Here is a 20,616-nt window from a genome sequence, read left to right on the forward strand (position 1 = left end):
CTCTGCTCTCTGATAACCAACCGAACCGACTCTAACCTGCGCGGAATTTCAACTCCCGCAGCGGGCAGACGGTGCGCGGCACAGACCCGGGAACGAGCTCGAGCCCCCGGCGTCGCGGAGACTGAGGCGCTAAAAGGCAGGAGTGAAATGTTTCCGAATAATTAAACAAACTTACGTAACCGCCCCGGCGGGCTACGCATGAATAAATAAGGGGGGGAGAGCTCCGGCATTCTGACATAGATCATGTTAGGATAACAAATCACCAGAGATGGCACCGAGGCCTGAAAGACAAACCGCTGTGAGGAAAAAGCTCAAAGGGAAAGATGAACTAAATGTGAACTCATTTAGCTTCATATTGGCACTTTTTTCATATGTTGTTCAAAAGCCTTTCAAAAATAATTTGATTTCTTGCCTTGGAGCAAAGTATTCACCAAATCAACATATAAAGATATTCTGTGCTGGTAAAACAAAACGGGGAATAAACATATTTGGTTTCCTTTGGTTCAGACGAATTTTAGATACTGCTTTGTGTACAAATGAATACTATGGATCTTACTGGGAAGAATAAAAATGATGGCCTTCAAGTTACCCTCTCTTACTCAGAGGAGGTAGTAAATAATGAGTCCGTAAGCAACATTTATATGAACTTTATTTACTCAATTATAAAAGTTATTAGGAGACAATCAAATCAAAGGGCATCTAATTTAGACTTACCCTTTATTTACTTAAATATCATGTGTGTGTTATCTAAGGGGACAAGAAAACACATAGGCCAGTTCAAAGTTAGATGGACCCAGTAAAAACAAATAGCCGGTGTGTTTTCATCCATCAGTGATAAGTATTTATAGTTGCGGTTGAAAGGATGAGACCATAGTGCACCATTGCATGTCTACAGTGGCACAGAAAGGTGTTGGGGACTTTACCCTGACATTAGTTGGTAAAGGAAAGGCCACAAAACAGAGATTAACAACAGCGTGGCCTTTCCAAGATTGAATTTTGTGATTAGAGAAAGATATTATATAACGTCAGCTGCTTTGTGCAAGATGGTTGTTCAGCCAGTTAGAGAGATTGGAATTTGTTTTGCCATTGAAACCAGTGTGACTTAATGGAGTAAGAAAATGCAATACATCATATGTTTATTGTTATTAATTTGTTTGACTTTCATTCATTAATGTGATTATTTACTCAATGTCCTAATGACAGTTTTTCTTTATTGAATTTGTCTTTATTTCTACGAGTGACTGTTCTGTGTGCTCTGTTTCTACCACTTACCAGTCTGTCAGATCCCTCGTGTTTCCCCACCTCTGTCAGTTAAATGTAGACTCTATCAGCCTCTCAAAGAAAATGACGTCAACAGGTTGGTTCTCAGCTGCAGAGTTAATGCCTGCTGCTGTGAGCATTTGTGGCACCAGTTTTTAGTAGCCCCTTTTATTTCGACTTCACAATTCAGCTACAGGGGGACGCATGTGTGTGACGTGTGCACGACGTCCCACGGCTACCAATTTAGACAGGATTGAAATCGACTCTGCATTTCACCTTAATTTGTCTTATCATTGATTGTAATCAGCAGGGCGCTTTGCTGAAGGCGAGAAAAAGTGGTTGTTACAGAGGTTTAATGCCAGAGGTGGACGTGTGGCAAAACCTCATGTCAGCACATGCACTTAATAAGCAAAGGTTAGAGCTCAGGGCGGGAAAAGGTTGTGCCTCCCTCAGCATGCCAGTAGTAATACAATGTGATGCAGTGCAGTATTACCAAGGGTGGGCCGGGGGGGGGGATAAATCTTTGAATGTTTGTAACATGCACAGGTTTGTTACTGGTGATCAGGGTCAGCAGGCAGGCGTCCACAGCCCCACGTTGCATACAGTCATGTTACAGTGAGGCAGGAGCAGCGCGCCTCATGCATTTATTCAGTATTTATCTCCGTTCCCATGCACAAAAACAGCCCTGCAGCAGCATACGTTCAAACATGTTTCTTTCCGTTTTCGCTCTGTACATGTTTGTCAGCATTCACTGAGCTTCCCTCTTTAACTCATTTGTTGCTGCAAAACTATAGTAAGAGTGGGAGAGACAATGTCGCCGTAGTGATTTCATGCATCTCTCAACACCAACATCACACTTTCTCCTTTTTGCTACTGAAGAGATGGGATTCAATCACATGCTGCTGGGATTTCTCTATCTTGCGTTCCCGTGTTTTTGCAGGGGAACCAGCCTCTCGTATGACCCTCCCACCCCCACCCCCATCATCGCCCTCCACCCCTTTCCACTTCGCTGTTGCGAGTGTTGAGAGTGCAGGGTCAGATCTAAGCATGCATCAGCTGGCAGGCTCAGCTGGACTCCAGGGGCCGGTGTGGAAAAGGGCTGAAATCCATAATGATCAGTCTCTCAGGCTCACTGAATAATGCAGAGTTTTATAATAGAGCCCACTCTATAATGGCAGAGATAGATAAGAACAATTTCACACCCTGGCAGCGAACCACTTGCTTATGTATACAGCATCGGCAGCAGCGAAAAGATGATGTGGGGATGGCGGGGGGGCACATGTCACAAGAGGGATTGTAGTTTTTGGCCCGAGGATGAATGTTAGCAAAGTTTGGAGCCTGTTGGAAAAATGTTTCTCCTAGATTGTTGTGCTCCACACGTCTGCTGCTCTGTTCGCATTCTTTCACTTCTCCAACATTTGCTTTTGCCTTCCGCCTTGTTAAGTCTATGCAGCACTGTATGCTCTGTCTGCGCAAAACTTGTCTGCTCCTCAGTGAAGACGTCCTGCGGCAGGTAACCGGAGCTGCGCTCTCTCTGCTGCAGTGACGTCTCCATTTCATCCACGGCACAGAGAGGGAGATAAAGCAGCAGCTAAAGGATGGCGGGTGGGCGGGAGAGAGGGGGGTGGGTGTGCAGTAAGGAGGAAGTTGTCCAATAGGACACCTTGCACTGAAGAGCAGAGCTCCGTGATGCATGTATTCCCACTGGGTACCGCTTGGTAAGGAGGGTGAGGGGATAAAAAAGCCAGAGGAGTTATTAATTCATACAGAGACGGTCGGTCTGCAGTCTCTCCACACTCAGGAGCAGCAGCTTCAGGTTGTGTTGGCTGCACGCATGCACACAAACACAGTTAGATTTCAATCCGCTTCATCAAGACATGCCGATACATGCCGGTGAGTCGCAGCGGTGGATGACGTATCCTTGACCTTCCGAGTTCTAATCAGCCGCTCATAACTCACAGAGCGGATTATAGTTTTATTGATGTTTAGTCACACCGACGAGTCTTTCACTAACTCATCCATCTCCCGCTCATTAAAATCCAAAGTGACACGAAGAATAAAGCCGGCGTTGTGCATTTCATTACAGGCACCAAACTGGCCCTGTGGCAATTCTCCAACGCCTCGTTTCCACTTAAGTATTTGGTCTATAGTAGGTCTGCAAATATGCAAAAGATTCCCTGAGTGTCCAGCGTGGGAGAATGTAATTCTTAACTGCTCTTAACTGGACAGATATCTGAGAAGTCTCTATTTCAGATGGAACTCATTAAGGCAAATTGGAAATTCTTGTGAAAGAGCTTTTCAGTGAAACAGTTCACTTGTTGCAGCTCCTGTTTTTTTTACACAATGATGGGTTTTCATCATTTATTCCGTTCTCCCGCTAAGTCTTCATCTTCTTGGACACTCCCTAGAGTTACATTTTCTCTGCTGATGTTTCTCAAATGTGTTTGAAGTTCCCAATCCAGTTCCCAAACAGTTCCAGTTCCCAATGTGAGACATATTGAAATGATCATTTTGTTGTGCAGATCAATGAAAAGAACATCAAGTAACACAAAAACAAAAACAGTTGACTTAAAAAAATAATGCTTCTCAGAACACAGCGAGGTCGAGTGTAGGTAAAATGTCAGAAGCCAGTTCTTCTGACGACGACAACAACAACAGAAACACACTTCATACTGACAAAATAAATAAAAAAAATAATAAATAAAAAATGCTTCTAATGGTGCAGCTGTTCCCACTTGTGAACTCGCGGCCTCAAAGACAGGACGCCGCACTTGTGTGACGCACTTGGTGCTCCGGGTCGAAGCGAGGCTGGCCGCTGTGGGAGCAGGTGTGTTTCAGGACTCACTGATGTTGTGAAGATGAAACCCTGCCGAGCCGAGGAGTCGACAGTGGAGAAGAGTAATGGCTGGAGTGGCTCTTCTGTGCGTCTCTTCTCAATTACATTAAGTGACCGAATCATCCTTGTAAAATAGAGCAGCCTCTCCACGGGGGGAGCGGTACACTGACACAAATCCCAAGTGAAGATTGAATTTAGACTGAGGTTAAAGCAAGTGCAGTTTGCAGAGAGGATACATTGGTGAGAAACATATGGGTTCCCCCATACACGACCCAACAGGGAAGCCACATTACCTTTGAATTTGTTTCAAATGAGAAGAAGCTAAACATGCTAGCGCACTGTAGTGCAGTTAATTCATATCCTGTTTCAAAGAGGAAGTGAGCGGCTAATGAAGAGAGCTAACAGAGCGCTAACATGATACTAATCTTTTTCTTTATTTACATACTGCTCATCTATCTATCCATCTAATTTGCATGTGCAAAAAAGCATGAACAAGATACCATAAGGATTCTATTTTCTTTTACCATGATCAGAAAATGTCACATAATATGTCTGGCAAGTTGCAAAAATTATGATTATTGGTGTAAAACTTGATTTAGTAAACAAACAGTTTGTTTACTAACTGGAGCTTTTTGCAATTATCTATATTATCTATCCATTAATCAACAAAATGCTTCTCTCATGCTGCCACATCCAGCCATTTAGCCCAGTAGTTTTGGATGCGATGAGCAGCATGATTGCCATCACGCAAACACTTATGTCTGCATAAAAGCAATCACTGTGAGATAACAGTAACGGTAAGATAACAAAGAAACAGCAGTGATGCACAGTCATGCCAGCCAACCCATTTACAGGGAAGTTTGTGAAGACTCAGTGAGTTCAGTGTTGTGGCCTGCAGATTAATCAGTCATAGACCACAGTCGCCTTGTAAGAATGTGGAAATTCTCAATATTCCGACAGGTTCCTTTTAAATGTGGGTAGGTATCAAAATTCTCTTGGGTCTGTATTTGGAGGTTGGAAAACTACGTTCATCATTGACAGCCAAAGTCTGATAGTCTGAGTGGTTCAAGTATTGTATTCCACTTCAGCCGTGTAGCTTTGAGGTCAGCAGGCTTGGTTTTCAACTGCCAACGTGAGACAGTATAATAGAATAATATTGAGAGGAAAAAATCTCAGCAAAGTGGAGTGGACTGCGCCGCTATTCTCCACAACCTGGACACTCCACGCCGCCCACGTGCTCATTGTGTATGAGAGGCTCAGCGGCGGCAGCTGATCCCCAGTCAGTGTTTCAGGAAAGGTTCCTCAAATTCACACCTTGGGTTTGTACCCATAATGTCTGTGAACATGTGTCATTTCATCCTATAAGTACCAGCATAGACCTTATCTATCTGTAAAAGGCATTTTGGCTGGTTCAATTACATTTTAGGGTGTGTGTGTGTGTGTGAGAGAGAGAGAGAGAGAGAGAGAGAGAGAGAGAGAGAGAGGCATGGTCAGTGCTAAGTGCACTGATTGAAGTCTCATGAACTCTTGCGGCAGCATCATCCTTGTCAAAGACAAAATGACATCACCATTATTGGACCCATCAGTCAAGGTTAAGGTCAACCAGCTCTGACCTCCCCTCTCTCTTCCCCTCACCAAATAGCAATTTATCCTCCCGGAGTCCTGTACTCAAGAAGGAAACATACATTTTCATTCCTGTGTTGCGCTGCGTTGCGTTGGGCTCCGATGCACATCACCTGTAACGAAGAAACAGAGCAGAAACACAACATGAAGCCGGGCACCCAGAAAGGCTGACGTGTAAAAGCTAGCTTGACTTGCCGATTCGGTGGCAGGCAATCCCTCAGTGCGCTTCATGCCCATTCATTTTCCGCGGGAGGGAGACGTGCGGAGCAGACACCTACATTCATTCAATTGGCCGGGTGTCGTCTAGTCTAATATGAACTCATTGATCAAGGGCTAAATGGAGACACGTCTGGCGGATGTGTGCTCCAGGACGGCTGTACGGTCACGTTTGAATAGGTACCTGTGTAAGTGGCTATCGATTATCTTGTCAGGGCAGAGCGGCGAGCAATTACAGAGAAATTGCATGAGCAGAGAGATCATTTGCATATCTCTCAGAGCTAATTATTGACTAAGTTGTTTGCGAGGATTTAATAGGAGGCCAGCTGTCGGATACAGTTTTGTTTTTTTTAAAAAAAACCTGCGTTTGAAGCATTTTTTTGCATATTGGCTCAAATACTCCACAGGTCCAGAAGGTGATGTTTTCATCTGGCAGGGAAGCTGTGCAGCAAAGTTGTGATCTGTCACATCAGTCATCTATCAGTGGCATTGCAAACAAAAGACAGTCCCCCCTTTGGTGCATCCCTAAGATTTCTCTTTTTTCAACTTAAAGCTTACATGTGATAGATTGCCTACCATGCACAGTCTCCAGTGTGCAGGGTGAATAGGACAGCAGATAGCTTGAGGGAAAAAGCCACAATGCAGGGAAGTAACAATGGAGAAACTTAGCAAGAGACTGAGAACTACAAGTCCACCTCCTATAGATGTAAAAGCCTCCAGTGAATCTGACCTCGGCGGGTTTGGAGGGTGATGAAAGCAAAATTCAACACAGCTCTTGTACGCGTGACATAGACATGTGAAAACATTAGCCATCTCGAGCCAATCTGGTGTTAAAAATACTCGCTGAATCCTGCCCCCACCTTCATGTGACAACAAACACCCACAGCCCAGAATCTGGCTGCACCTCAGTCTCCATCCACATGCATGCCGCCTTCCAAATGTCCTCTCCAGCATCGGCGTCCAACTGCAGCCTCTGCTACATGATCTAAAAAAAAGGAAATGAAAAAAACAAGACATCACAGCTTTGGATTCCAACTTTCGTCCTCCTCATCCTGCAACATGTATCCTCGGATTGAAGGTGTGCTATGGTACAAAACATTTCAAGAATATCTCCATAACTTTAACATTAACTATATGCTTAATGATTCATACACAAGCTCATTATAACACAATGTAAATATGTTGTAAATCTTGTTTTTTTATATGTATGTATATATATACATATATATATATATATATATATATGTTTTGTACCATATTGTACCATATATATATATATATGCATATATGACTGCAAATACAACATTCAGTGGTTTGGGTAGTTTGATCCTAACTTTTAAAAACAATGTGGCATCTGAGTCTAATGGTCATTCATTAGACTGTGCATGAACAGAACAGAATACAGAAAAAAAACCATTTATACAATAAATTAGACAAATCACACGATGTATGATAAGAATTCAAATGGATGGATTAAGCACAAAGACCTGGTATTCTTAGTATTCCTACAGAAAATCCACAACAGCCTTGGTTCAGTCAGTGGGGAGAAACTTTCTTTAATTTTCTCAGGTTTTAGAAAAACATCACATCTTCCAAACCAGGAGGAACCTTCAACTTTTCAACCTTCAACTCTAAGCTGCCTGTTGCTGTCAGTCAGCGACGGCAGCAGCACCACCACCACCATTCCCCAGCATCTCCTAACGGCAAAGAAAATCTGACGTCTGTCCGAACATCAGCCTTTGGTGAAGAGCATTTAAAAGGAACCACACTGCAGTGATCATCACTCCACAAACTCCAGTTGGGACCTGATGGATTTAAAATTCCGACTCCCAGTCAACCTTGAGAGTGAGTTATGAAGGCTGAGGCTTTCACGGGGGCTGCTCGGGGAGTAAACGCTGATCATTATGCCACAGAGAACAAAGCATTCATCACCGCTGCAGTGTTTTCATCGACTGTAAACTTGGCTAAAAAAAAATGCTGTGGCTCTGTTTTCTCAAAACATACTCACAGAGTTCAGAATCAGCTTTTCAAATTTTCAACTGAGGGGAGTTTGAATGAGAATACACTACATGTTGAGGGGCTTTGGAGCATCCAGTGTAGGATTCCAGATGTTCAAAACCAATTAGCTCCTGTTGACCTTGATTTATGACAACGATGAGTTAAAATCAGCCGGAGCCTGTTATGTATCTTTACGAGACGTGAGAGCATAAGAGAATGGGATTGATGCTCCTCCACGGTTCGTCCGTCTCCGGCTTCCTCCTGGAGCCGAAGCACTCTGTCTATCTGCGTCCCATTAGAGAATAGCCTGATTGCAGATCCTCCTCGCTTCCTTGTTCCCATAAATCCATTCCCCTCTTTGTTCTTGTGACTTTTTCCCTTGGTATTTGAGTGTTCAACCCTTGGAAGCACGGTATTTACGGTCTTTTCTGTCCGGTTTAACCCTGGGAGCACCGTCTCCTTCCAATATTCACCCTTTAGCCTGAAGAAGAAGAAAAAGTGAGAAATGGTCTCTTTCTTGTCATGCTCTGAGTTATGGTTCAGGTAAATCTGGGTCTTAGCCTCTATCATACCTGGGAGATCTGCCCTCCCTCTCTTGCAGAGGACGCTGCGATTGTGTGGCCAGATGTAATGATGACTTTCTTACTGGCCAGATTGTTCCTGATCTGCCTGTGCGATGAGCCAGGAGGCCACGAATAATGATTGCCGGTTTTGACTGAGATTTTCTTGCCCTTATCCATCTGGCGGTGCAGCATTTTCCGTTTGTTCTGATGAGCTGACAGTCCAAAGAAAGCTGCTGTCCTTTGTCTTCAAGGGTTTGGCGCTCGATTGAAGTCGTAAAGCTGGCCCCGTCTCTCTGTTGACTGAGAACAAAGCGGTAAACATGTTGACCGCACTCCCACAATTAAACAGCTCTTGGTAATGTCACGACCGGCTAAATGTGTACATGCTGACTGCTGTTAGATTTTGACATTGGGGCCAGATGGTGCAGTTCCCTGATTCTTCCTGCTGTCACAGAAATCAGTGTAGAGCCTGTCGGGATGGGAAGCTGTAGAGTCTGAGAAACACGTCTTAACATATTTCTGAAGTGGAACATATTGAAATAGTGAATTTGTTAAGTAATAATTTACCTCTTTGTACATATTAAGCTCAAAAATTGATATTTAATGTCAAGTAATGATCATGCAAATACAGTGTCACTGCCAGAATGGAATCATACTGTTTGCATAAAATCCTTTCAAGGAAAAAACTCACTCGGGCAACCATATATATTTGTCAATCTCTGTAACTGCTCTTCAACCCATGTGCTGCTGACCTCTTGGCCAAGTCACCTTTGTCAAAGAGATCCTCACCTCTATGGGTTTTATATAATTGGATAAAGGTTAAATATAAAAATAAAAGAAAGTAAAAAAAAATGTATTTGAACTTCATAATTATTTAAATGTACTGATCTTGTAAATGTAACAAACAAAAACACAAAAATCCATTCTAGAAATGAGCCCGAACATAAAAAAAAAATATTACACATAACTGTGCTACACTGGTTTGCACCGTTGCCTCACAGAAAGAAGGTTGTGGGTTCGATCCCGGGCCTTTCTGTGTGGAGTTTATATGTTCTCCCTGTGTCTGCCTGGGTTCTCCGGCTTCCACAGTCCAAAAAAAAAAAAAAAAAAAAAAAACGCACATAAGGCCAACTGGGAAATATAAATTGCCCGTCGGGATGTGTGTGTGTGAGAGAGAGCAAATGTTTGTGACCCTGCGATGAACTGGCATCTTGTCCAGGGTGTGACTCTGCTTTGACAGCTGGGACAGGCTCCAGCAGCAGAGCCCTGCAACCCTGAGTGCCGACAGGGACAAAACAGGAATCGAAGATGGATAGATGTTGTATACATTGGTGTGCTCACAGATGTTGTTGTTGGGTTATCAGCCGTTTAAATTTGTTGCTTCCAACAATCTAGAATGCAACTTCAACCCGTCAGCCAGAACCAGAGACTAGACATGTGTCTCAGCAACCCCAAAAACACCCGCAATCCAGTGCGCATATACCTTTCCCAGGGTCACGCTCATCCTCTTTAAGGAACAGTAACACAAACGCCAACAAACAGTGAAACACATACAAGCTGGAACGCATTTCAAGAACGTTACAGTACGTTAAAAATATGTCAGTGCTTTTTGGGTAAACTGGTTTCTGGACGTGGATCATAGGTTATTTACACGGCGGGAGGAGCAGAAGACGCGGGCCCCCTGCTGTATTCCCACGCCGCCGTGACGGCGAGCAGCTGTGGTGACGTTCAACGCCCTCCCGCCCCTCCCCAACCCGTTGCCCCAACGGTGCATTGTGGGTCCGACCCAAGATGGCTGCGCCCTTGTCGAAGTGCTGAACGAGTGCCTCTCCGGGAGCAACTTGCGTGCGATTTCCGCCAACCACCGTCGCGCCACGCCACGTCGGCCGCCGGGGGTCTCGCCGCTCCGCCGAGGAAGCTCCGCGGGACGCCGCCGCCCTCGCGCCGCGTCGCCTTTGCTCCGCGTGGCTGTGGCAGACTGTGCTCGTGAAGATGGGCCTGCTCGCGAGCCCCTTCCCGTAGCGAAGAGCCGCGGGGAGAGGAGCCGCACATTCCCGTGCAAGCACGCTCCCGTCCAGCTCGGCTTCCACGGCTTCGACCTCCTCTACAGGCTGTGGACGCTGCCCTACAACTTCCTCACCAGGATCGTCTGCGCCACCGTGTCGGCCATCGTCCGGAGACGGAGAGCCTCCCCGGCCCGGGTCGACCACTACCACCACCACCACCACAATCATCATCATCGCACAGCACCGAGGTGCCCTGCTGCACGCGCATCTATCGCACGCCTCGCGCTTAGCAGCGCCATTTCTTTGCGCTCCTCACTGTCGGCCTTACTTCTGTTTTTTTTTTTGGTTTTGTTTTTTTTTGCCGGAGGCGGTTTCGTAAGAAATGAGGAAAAAAGTTTCAGAGTGACGCACGTCTGTCACGTAGTCAGACAGCAGGACGGGGACGACAGAAAGTGTTTAATGAGCCGCCACATTGCTCCGCGCTAGTTTGTGAGCTAGCCGGCTAACCGGCCGGTTTGTTTGCTAGCTGCTGTGACGGCTGCTCGCAGTTCACTGCCCGTTATCACATCACACACAGTGTGTTGCCCCCTGTCAGAGTGTCTTCCTTATGTGACAGCACCAGCGAGGGAACCACTTTGTTTGGTGTAAGAGTCCCGATTTGATCCGTGCTCAGGCGAGATACTATGTTGTTGTTTCAACCAGCTGATGTACAGCTATCTCATACTCATCGTGTTGAGAACTGACATAGCTTTAGTAATGTGTTGAATTGGAAATCTGCAGACCTGTCTACAACTATTGAATAAAAAATGACGAGAGTAACGCATAGTGTAAATACAGCCGCCACCCTCCACATGCCAGCAATGTTTTGAAACCCTCCTGTTACTCCAATTCCCCCCCAGACTTGGTACTACAGAATTGAGCATATGGGGACCTTGATTTGTTGCTCAAAATAAGCTGTTATGAGGTTATGTTTTCCAATAAACGTATTGAAACTGCCTCAGCTTACCTTTTTATTTCTTAGAACAGTATGCATGCAATTCCATATATTTCCTGTAATTCCATTTTCTTGGCAAAATGCTTCCAAGAATGTACATCCTTTTGCTGGCCGTAAGGAATCTAAGCAATTCACAAAGCAGATGTAATCTCCTTATAAATGGTGAATGCTTATTACATGGCAGTATCAGTGAGTTGCTTTCTTGCCTCAGACAAAATAAGATCACCAGTTATGATACTAATCCATAAACAGCCATTTCATTGTTTGTCAGGCTTTATGCTGCTCCAGCTGTAATAACTTTGTTGTAAGTGGTGTCACATTCCCTGCGTGACTCCACAGCGGCAGCGGATCCTATCTGTGACTAACCGGAGCTCTCTCCCTCCTGCAGGGCCCTGATGAAAATGGACTCGGACCTGCTCCTCTCGCCCGCCATGGGCCTCGCAGACGAGGAGGAGGCAGACATGAACGACTGGAAGTTTCCGCTGGCCTTCATGAAGAAGCGGCACTTGGAGAAGATTGAGGGCTCCAAGGCCTTGGCGCAGAGCTGGAGGATGAAGGACAGGGTAATCTCTCTTTCTCTCTCTCTGCTCCCTTTTCTGCTGCTTGTGCTGAGCTGTGGCTGTGCGTATGTCAGGGTGCCTTCTCTGTCAGTACAGTGAAAGCAGAGTTGTCAAGGCAATTAAGTAGGCGTGAAGGTTGGTGACGGGTCTTTGCTTTGGAATACAGCTGTGGGGAGACCACTGAATGCATCCTAATCCCTTTTAACATTTTAATGGTTCAATTCATTGTAGTAGGCTTTCAAGAAATGTTCAAATCCAAGTGTGGGTTTGCAAATGCACTCCAGTTGTGGACCTGTTTGGTGGCACTTTTAATGGTACACGACACAGAGTTCAAGCTTCACATTTTCCAGACACTTTTAGCTGATGGATCTATGTGCCTGGTGGCTCGTTGTCCACGGTGTTATCCCAGAGGTTGTGTCGTCTATATTGATGTTGAGGGTGAAATGGTTGAAAACTGCTGGTCTGGCACTCAGTAACAAAATACCCTCAGCTGGATGAGCATACAAGTACTGATTGTTATTTTCTGATGTACTGAATCATTTGAATCAATACAACAAATCAATTTGTTCAAAAGATTCATTCGCTGAATTGTTCCACAGCGGTGAGAAACCAAAAAAAGCATAAAACAGTTCTCAGGGGTTCTCACCCGGAAGAAACATCGCTTCACCTGGACGTGTTCAGTACATTTACTAAAGGCAGCAATTTTGGTGAGTGAGTTACTTTACATACAGTTCCTAGCACTGGCAGTATCTGACTGTCCCAGCCAGCCGATTCTGTGGCTTTCACCATACTTTGGTATATTTTTAGGTTACGAAATTTCAGTGCGAGGTGACAAAATGAACAGATCGTTTCAGGAAGTGATTCAGTTCAGTATATTCAGCCAAAATGTTCAGACATTTGACTGAAACACCACGTCCAAGATGTTTCACTGTGCGGCAAAGTCTCTGATGTCGCTAAAGATCCAAGCTAAGCTCCACCACTGTCACCCTTGTATTTGGTTGGTGGAATAACTGTGGCACACAGATGACTGTTTCAGTTAAAACTGTGGCCAAAAGCACGTTCAGTCTTTTTAATGTAACCCGCCAGCCAAGTTTAATTAGCTGCGTGTAAACGCACCAGCAGCACAAGGCGGGACTCTGTAGCGAGTCTCTTGCCGCCGCCGCTGTCGTCTCTATTACAGAGCCGGTGGGTTTCGCTCGGCCAGCGCCTCCGACGACGGAACGTCAGAGCTTTCCCTCATGAACGGCCGCGGTGTATTTCAGCGCTCGTAAAGCTGTCGTTTGATCCACTGCGCTACCGGCCCCAGCCTCTCCACAGGCCTCCTGGCTACGCAGCGCCAGGCCCGCCCAGCCCTTCGCAAGTTCACGCCACTCCTCCAGCGGAAATTGACCCAAATGAAAATTGGTGTTTCGCCGCAGCAGCGAGGACATTAGCAGGCGAAGTGTCAGGCTTCAGGGAACCGTTGAATTGGAAGCCCTCATTATAGGTGACCATGATATTGATTTAAAAGACGTAATAAGAGGCGTATTAAATAGGCCTTCTTGTCAGAGAGGCCTGCTAAATCAGCCGGCTAATGTTTTTTCTCCGCCCGCAGTCATTTAAGGCCGCAGGCACTCGTTTGTAAAAGCGTCAGGGTTGGCGTGGGAATTTTTTTGTGAAGTTGTTTAAAGATGTGTCGCCACTGTTTTAAAATGTCATTGCTGCTTCAGTGACGCTGTGGGCTTCATCTTTTCCCCTCTTTGCCCCTGAACAGTGTTAAGTGTGATAAATCCACTCTTTAGTCGTCACACCAAGCTTTGAACATTCTAGCGCCATGAGCATCAAATAAATTGTTGGCATAATTAATACAGTTTTTAAAAGTGCCATGAGAGCACGTCTGTTAAGTTTATTTTCCAGTGTATTTATTGTAGTTTTGGGTTTTGTTCCACTGGTTCCACTCTTTTTAATGGCGTATTTATTCATCTCGGCCCTCAAAACCTTTCACTGACAACATTAAAAATAAATTTAGTCTGTTGCTGCTTCTGGTCATGAATCCTACCCTACCTGTCTGAAACATCTCAGTCCCCTCAGTTCTCAGACTTCCACCTGTCTGCACGTCCGCTTTCATCTGCTCTCGTCCCAAAAATATTTCACAGCAACAAAGCGAATCAGGAAATTGGCAACAGGCTTGAATTTAAGAGCCGCGCTACAGTTAGTGGCCGTAAATGTTCCTCCGCTGCTTTACGTCGTCCTGTCAGGTGATCGCTGGTGTCTGTAGGCAGCAGTGGGCGCGTCGTAGCTCAGGCTAATGTTAGCCAGAGGTGTGTGTCTCTGGCCGAGAGGATATCGAGTGAGGTGGTGCACACAGCTACTGCCTGGTCAGAGGAGAACGCCGCTGGCTTACAAGTGGACTCGAAATAATGCCCCACACACACACACACACACACACACACACACACTCACTCACTCAGCAGTGACGGAGACGTGAAGGAGGTGGCTGTACAGTTACGAGGCTGGTTGGTCAGTTTAATTGAGCATGCTGAGATTTTTTTTTTTTTGTTCTGACTTCTTGACTTCCTGGATTGTCGTAGTTAAATCGCTGAAGCGGAGGTCAGCGCTAAATTTATACATGACTAGAAAGTTCTTTGGGCTAATGGAGCTGTTCACTCCAAGCTAGTGTTCACACCTGAGAGTCTGCTTCCTGGGCTCGGACCAGCAGGACTCAGTGTTTCATTTTGTGAACGGAATAATATGAAGAAATGCCAAAAGCATTACCATAAATCCCCCTGAATTGATGCTAAAGCCTGTACAAAGGAACACTGGATGACCGTTTTATTGCTGTCTTGCTTTGAATGTGCCAGTGGATGTGGCTGGTACATGATAGTGGATCGTGGATGATGTTCATCATGTATCATCATGATTACACATGCAAATGACAGCCCTAGTGACTCTTAGAACTGTCATCTATGTTTGTCTCATTCCACGTCTTTACACTGCTACTCGTTGTGTCAGACACAGATCACCGACTTCTCCAGTCATCACTGCAGGAACTGACACAAGCTGTCACACTACTTCACTGCGATTAGTGCTGGTAGCGTTCACACCAGTGCTGAACCGCTCCGGAGAACCCAGACCAGCAGTCCAGTTGTTCAGTTTGCACCGGCAGTCCTTCACTGTGTTCATACCAAATCAACTGCATCCACTGCAGGCTTTTTGTCACCATGGCTGAAATAGAGATCATCATGTCACAAAGCTGTGAATGACTGAGAACAGACTCTTAAAACCCTGTAAGGTGGCGCTGTTTAAGTTTCTGGTGCCGCCTGGTGTGGATTTGAGCCTCTGTGACTTCCACGCCAAACAGGTGAGGTGAGTGTGTTCACGACAAACAAACCTGAACCTCGACCTGCTGAGATAAGAGGTGGGGGTGGAGATCCCGTCCCTCATCGATCCACAGCTGCTCCACCAACTGTATCAGGCTAACAGCATCAAGATAGACAGTCAGACTTTGTCATGGTGGTTACACCACGTTATCTTCTGCTTTGTGCCTGAACTTTCAACAAAGTTAAACATTAGTCTGGAAGGAGCCCTTTCAAAATAAAGCTGTTGTGTTTTTGAAGAATTGCCAGCAAATTAAATTTCTGATTTCTTCGTCATACGTGTTTTTATTTTCAAGAGGTTGAGAGTTTCAATTTATACTGGCTACAAATAAAAATGATAAATAGTTACAAAGTGGGCATAAGGCTTTTTTTTCAAGGGATATTGCCAACAAAATGTGTAACCAACATTTTTGAGGTCACATTGTCATCCGGGGATGACCATTAATCATCTTGCAAAAACAGTAAATGAAAGTGCAGCGGCCCTTTGTCCCTCCTAAAGTCGTATCGATGTTTATTTGTGCTGCATGAGCGCAGCTGGGCTGGGTTGAAATAAATGAAGTGAGAAATGCGAATACTGCCCTGAAGTTCACAGAACTCCCACTGACTCGTGTACTTTGTTTTTGGCAGAGGATTATTGTGTTGTTCTATCCGGCACAGCGTGGCAGCACAACTGCTCTTTTCTTAAAACTGTGATTCAATGTGCCTTTTGTGATAACCCGACACATTCTCTTTTTCGCTGCCATTGGTCCATTTGTTGGCTCGTTTTTCCAATGCCGACGGTGCTGTTGTAATTAGCACAGCATCAGCGACGACGGCGACGCGCTGTTGTTGGGGCACTTTGTAGCAGCACAACAATTTCAAAGCTCTTTGAAAAACAGCCTGCAGACATCTGCACAATCATTTTTCTCAAGCTGAAATTCTCAACTTTAACATATTGGGACAATTGTCACTTATTTTCCTTCCTTGTTTGGCTGTAAACGCCAGTTAGAGGACAAACCTTGGACAAACCTGGCACACTGTCACTATTTAATCATTGTCTTCTGTTTATTACATTGTTTTTAACTGACTATGACCTTTATATCTTCTTTAGATCTTTATTTTTTTGGTGCAATAGAGCGCAAAACCGCAATTTCGTTGTATCTACTTGTAGTGTGATGACAATAAAGGCTTTTTCGATTCTATTCTAGAGTGTACTTTGTATTTTTTTTTTTTTAAAGAAAATTTAAGTATATTTATTGTAGCTGAAGTAATTTGAATTTTGCAGTGATTTTTTTCTCAAATTGAGTTTTTTTTACCTTCACGTACCTTTTCACCTGGAATAATTAAATCAGAAATGGATCAATATTTCCACCTTTTGTATTATTGTGTCAGTGAGACAACAGGTCACCTTAGTCAATAACAACCAGTTCAGTTGCGTTTAGACCTTCAGGCACACGTAGGTGGAAACGGAATACATTGTACAAACACAGCTTCATGCATCTTTGTGCAAAGCTGCCAGTATCACTTTGACTGGTAAAATAATTAGTGCTAATAGCCGAGTATCAAGGCTAGGGCTTAAAACTTTATGTAGATCAATTAGAATAATAGAGATTAAATAATCTGCACCCATTAACCCTCTTAGCTCTTCTGACTTTTAAATTGTGTACTGAGGGGCCTTTATTATTTTGAACACAAGCCCTCGGATGAAATAACCACAGCCAGTCACTGACACATGTTTTTGTGCTTGCTGATTTTAAACAAATGGCTACACTGAATCACGCCATTTGCATAATTGGTAAAAATGAGTATCCCACTAGTCTTTCTATGTATATGATGCTGTTTTATGAGCGATATCAAATTAGGAATGCTGTCATCTTCAGAACAATAGAGGAACATCAGACTGAATGCAATTGCTCTGATACTAATGGTCTTTCGGAAGCACAGCCTGCGTGTCTTTGAAAGTCTCGGGCAGCTCTTAATGAGAGGAGGACGGCCACCAATTAAAGGCACCGAGCCAAACGGGGAAAGTACGCAATCAGTCACGTGCACTTTAATTCAGCCCAGAAGCCCATGACAATTGGAATTCCCTCTCCAGCCGGCCACCAAAAACCTAAGAACCCAAATCTATTTTTTCCTCTCTCTTCTCCCTCTCCCCCCCTGCTCTTCACACACATTTAAGTGAATATTGGAAATCCATTAGCTCCATAGTACGCATTTTAAAAATCTAATTCTGTTTAGGCTCCCCCCCTCAGAGAAGCAGCCGGATTAACAAGCTCTGCTAATGAGCCTCTTGTTATGGGTCAAAAGGTTCTGCGTCCACAGCGGCGATCCTCTCCTCGCTGTTTCTGCTGTCCGGCACCCGCCATGTGTTATCATTCCGCTTTACGATGATCAGCTCAGTGTTTCTGCACACTACTAGACCCTGTTCACATGGGGCAAAACATTTTTCTGACAAACTCGCCACATCAATCTTGATTCAGACGCGGCAAATTAGTTCTTCATTCTCATGGCGTGATTTAAGCAGATTAAAAAAGAAGAGTGAGAATACAGGGACCGCATCTGTGTGCTGACACATCCGAATGCCACATTGCGCCATAATGAAGTGACACAGGAAAAGAGAAATAATCCTCCTCTATGTTGATCTTTGGATGTTCAGCAAATTTCTTCTTCTGTCTGTTCCCAGAAAATAAGTAATTTTATGCAACTTCCCTGCTTCAGTATGCTAATTTTCTTGTATTGAACTGCTTTCCCGCAATGCCGACAAACACAGGCGTGATAACACGGTGATGTATTTAGTGTCTCATCTGCACTGTGGCTGGTGATCGGGCTTCTGAGTTTTGCAGCAGCCTTGATTGCTGCCGCAAATGGATGGATAACAGATGCTGATCCACGCCACCTTCAAGAGGATGAAACGACAGCTTTGCGTCTCCTCAAGAGAGTCAAAAGTTTACATTGACATTTTGCGTGTCAAGACAACAATAGAGTCTCTTTCCTTCTGGACTCACTGTGTTGCGTCTCGAAGGTGTGCTGTCATTTCTGCTGTTGTATCTTAAAGGGCAAACCCGCTCCGGGTTCTCCCTGTTGTGTCATTCTGATCTCTCTGTCAGCTGGAAATGTCTTTCCTAGCAATGTTGGTGTAGATATTTCGTAGCTATGTAGAGCTCAAAAGGAAAAGATGTGGTTACATGCGTATTTTATTGATATGTGTCCTGTCACTTCATTCATTGAACAGAAACTTTGAAAACTCTGATTTGAAAACGGAAGAAAAATAAAGAGACTGTGTAGTGCATTTCTCTTTAAGAATTTTTGCAGAAGTAGCAAGAATTTCTTGCTGTGCTTAAGAATTTTTATTAATAACTTGTTAAAATCCATTCAGCGTTATTCATTCATTCATCTTCTATACCCGCTGATTCAGGGTCACGGGGGTCTGCTGGAGCCTATCCCAGCTGTCTTAGGGCGAAGGCAGGGTGACACCCTGGACAAGTTACCAGTTCATTGCAGGGCCCATTCAACATTAATGATTTAATATTGAAACCTTGCAACCATTCACATCCCTCTATTCATTTCTAAATTGCCATAATAAGTTTTATACCATTTCATGACTGAATGATGAAAAAAAAGAAGTCTGATCCATAAATCTTTTTTTTCCTGAAATGTTGTGAAAAAGTAAACCACCATAACTTTCTGTATCGCCTCTTTCAAGTGTTTCATAAGAAGCCCTTCCTTTTCTTTTCAGCGCAAATCGATATTGAATTTTCTGCCACTTAAGTCCTCTGCAGGCTTTCAGGGGACATTAGAACCTTTTTAAAAGACAGCTCACGATTGTTTGAACACAGAAGGAAGTGATGAGCCTTGATGTGTGTCCCATGACACGTCTTCTCCTTCAAGTCGCTGACTGGGGAGGCAGCAGTTGGCCTCCTCTCCTCTCTTGTGTTCAAAAAACGTCTTAAAATCTAGCCCTCGATTCCAAACCAGCATTGAATCAAATATTAATGGCGACAGACCGATTCCTCGTCCTCTAGTTTCATCCCAGAGATGTTTTATGCCACCCTTATAAAAGGCTTGTTCTATTAATTACCATTTATTTCATGTAAATAATCTCAAAAAATGATGACCACCAAACCAGATATTGTCTAAATCAGATCACTAAGAGATAACCCAAGCTAAACCAGATCATGGTATTGTAGCAGATGCCGACGGATATTTCGTAGTTGTTTATTTTCTCTAAGCATGCAACTGAAACTGAAACGCAGTGCTTTTCTCTGTCAGCCCCCTCAGAGCTCCTGGAGCTGTCTTTTTTCTCTGTATCAAGTATTTGCTCACATACTCATTGTGAAGTCAAGCGAAGAAAAAAAACTTGTGCATCACTGCCCTTTTTTCGAGACGCATCCATACGGTCGAAACAAAAGGCCAAGGTGTGACCAAATTCAATGAAAATGAGTACAGTAATGCAAGTGTGTGTGTGTGTGCGCGCGCGAGCGCGTGTGTGTAAGTGCAATAGACATGTCTTGTCCCGCTGCGTCCCACTAGCATACTGACCTTTTACTCTGTCAGTTGGGAGGCAAAGGGCACCTTAATTACCTTCTCACCACAAGCCTCGCTAACCCCGTTCGGTCGAAGGCATCATGTAACCCACTGTAACCTGCTGCAACCCACTGCATACAAGCAGCAACGGGGTACATTGTACAGTGTATAGATGGGATCCTGGTGTATCTACTAAAGGGCGCTGGGCCACCTCTGCATGGACTTGATGACGTGGTTGTGTGCTGCCATCGATCTGTGTTTTCTTCTACCTTCTAATTTCACTGTTTAGATTTCCCACCCCTGACTTTTTGACCGCGTGGACCTTTACACACCGAACGTGTAAGAAAGAAACACCAGTATACCAAATGTTTTGATGTGAAACAGTAGTCGACACACCAGTCACGCCGCAATTTTTTTCTGCAAAAGGAAGGATCCAAAAGTTCCACTTGACATTTTTAGTGGAACCAGTCTGACAAAAGAAGGGGGGAGGGAGCAGGGCAGAGAATGACTTCAACAATGAAAGTTTATTATTCCTGCTTCCAAATAGGTTCTGGGGTGTCTGTGGGACACTAAGAGTTGCTTTGTTTGTGGTTGCCATTTCAGGTTTTTGCAAAATCTAGATCTGATGCCTGACGTTGCTAGACTATTAAAAAGGAAGAGAGTTGAACAGTGTGCGGGAGCTTTTTCTTGAGCAAAATAAA

General features: G+C 44.5%; 1 protein-coding gene and 1 long non-coding RNA gene across 5 annotated transcripts in view; one reads left to right on the forward strand and one right to left on the reverse strand.

The window, feature by feature from the left end:
- Positions 1 to 7,466: 7,466 nt before the first annotated feature.
- Positions 7,467 to 9,590, reverse strand: LOC142895182 (uncharacterized). Its single transcript, XR_012928186.1, has 2 exons — positions 8,506 to 9,590; positions 7,467 to 8,414 (listed from the first exon to the last, which is right to left on the reverse strand). It is a non-coding gene; the product is annotated as an uncharacterized LOC142895182 (long non-coding RNA).
- Positions 9,591 to 10,274: 684 nt separating this feature from the next.
- rptor (regulatory associated protein of MTOR, complex 1) overlaps positions 10,275 to 20,616 on the forward strand; it is a 122,192-nt gene continuing 111,850 nt past the window's right edge. For all 4 annotated transcript variants that reach the window (XM_076036038.1, XM_076036053.1, XM_076036047.1 and 1 more), the window contains exons 1-2: positions 10,275 to 10,750; positions 11,885 to 12,059. In XM_076036038.1, the coding sequence (XP_075892153.1) occupies positions 11,892 to 12,059 (168 nt within the window). In that variant the 5' untranslated portion in view covers positions 10,275 to 10,750; positions 11,885 to 11,891. The remainder of the gene's footprint in view (positions 10,751 to 11,884; positions 12,060 to 20,616) is intronic.

The sequence above is a fragment of the Nelusetta ayraudi genome, unplaced genomic scaffold (genome assembly GCF_046127955.1).
Source record: "Nelusetta ayraudi isolate G7.1 ecotype Tasmania unplaced genomic scaffold, CSIRO-AGI_Nayr_v1 ptg000004l, whole genome shotgun sequence".
Lineage (NCBI taxonomy): Eukaryota > Metazoa > Chordata > Actinopteri > Tetraodontiformes > Monacanthidae > Nelusetta > Nelusetta ayraudi.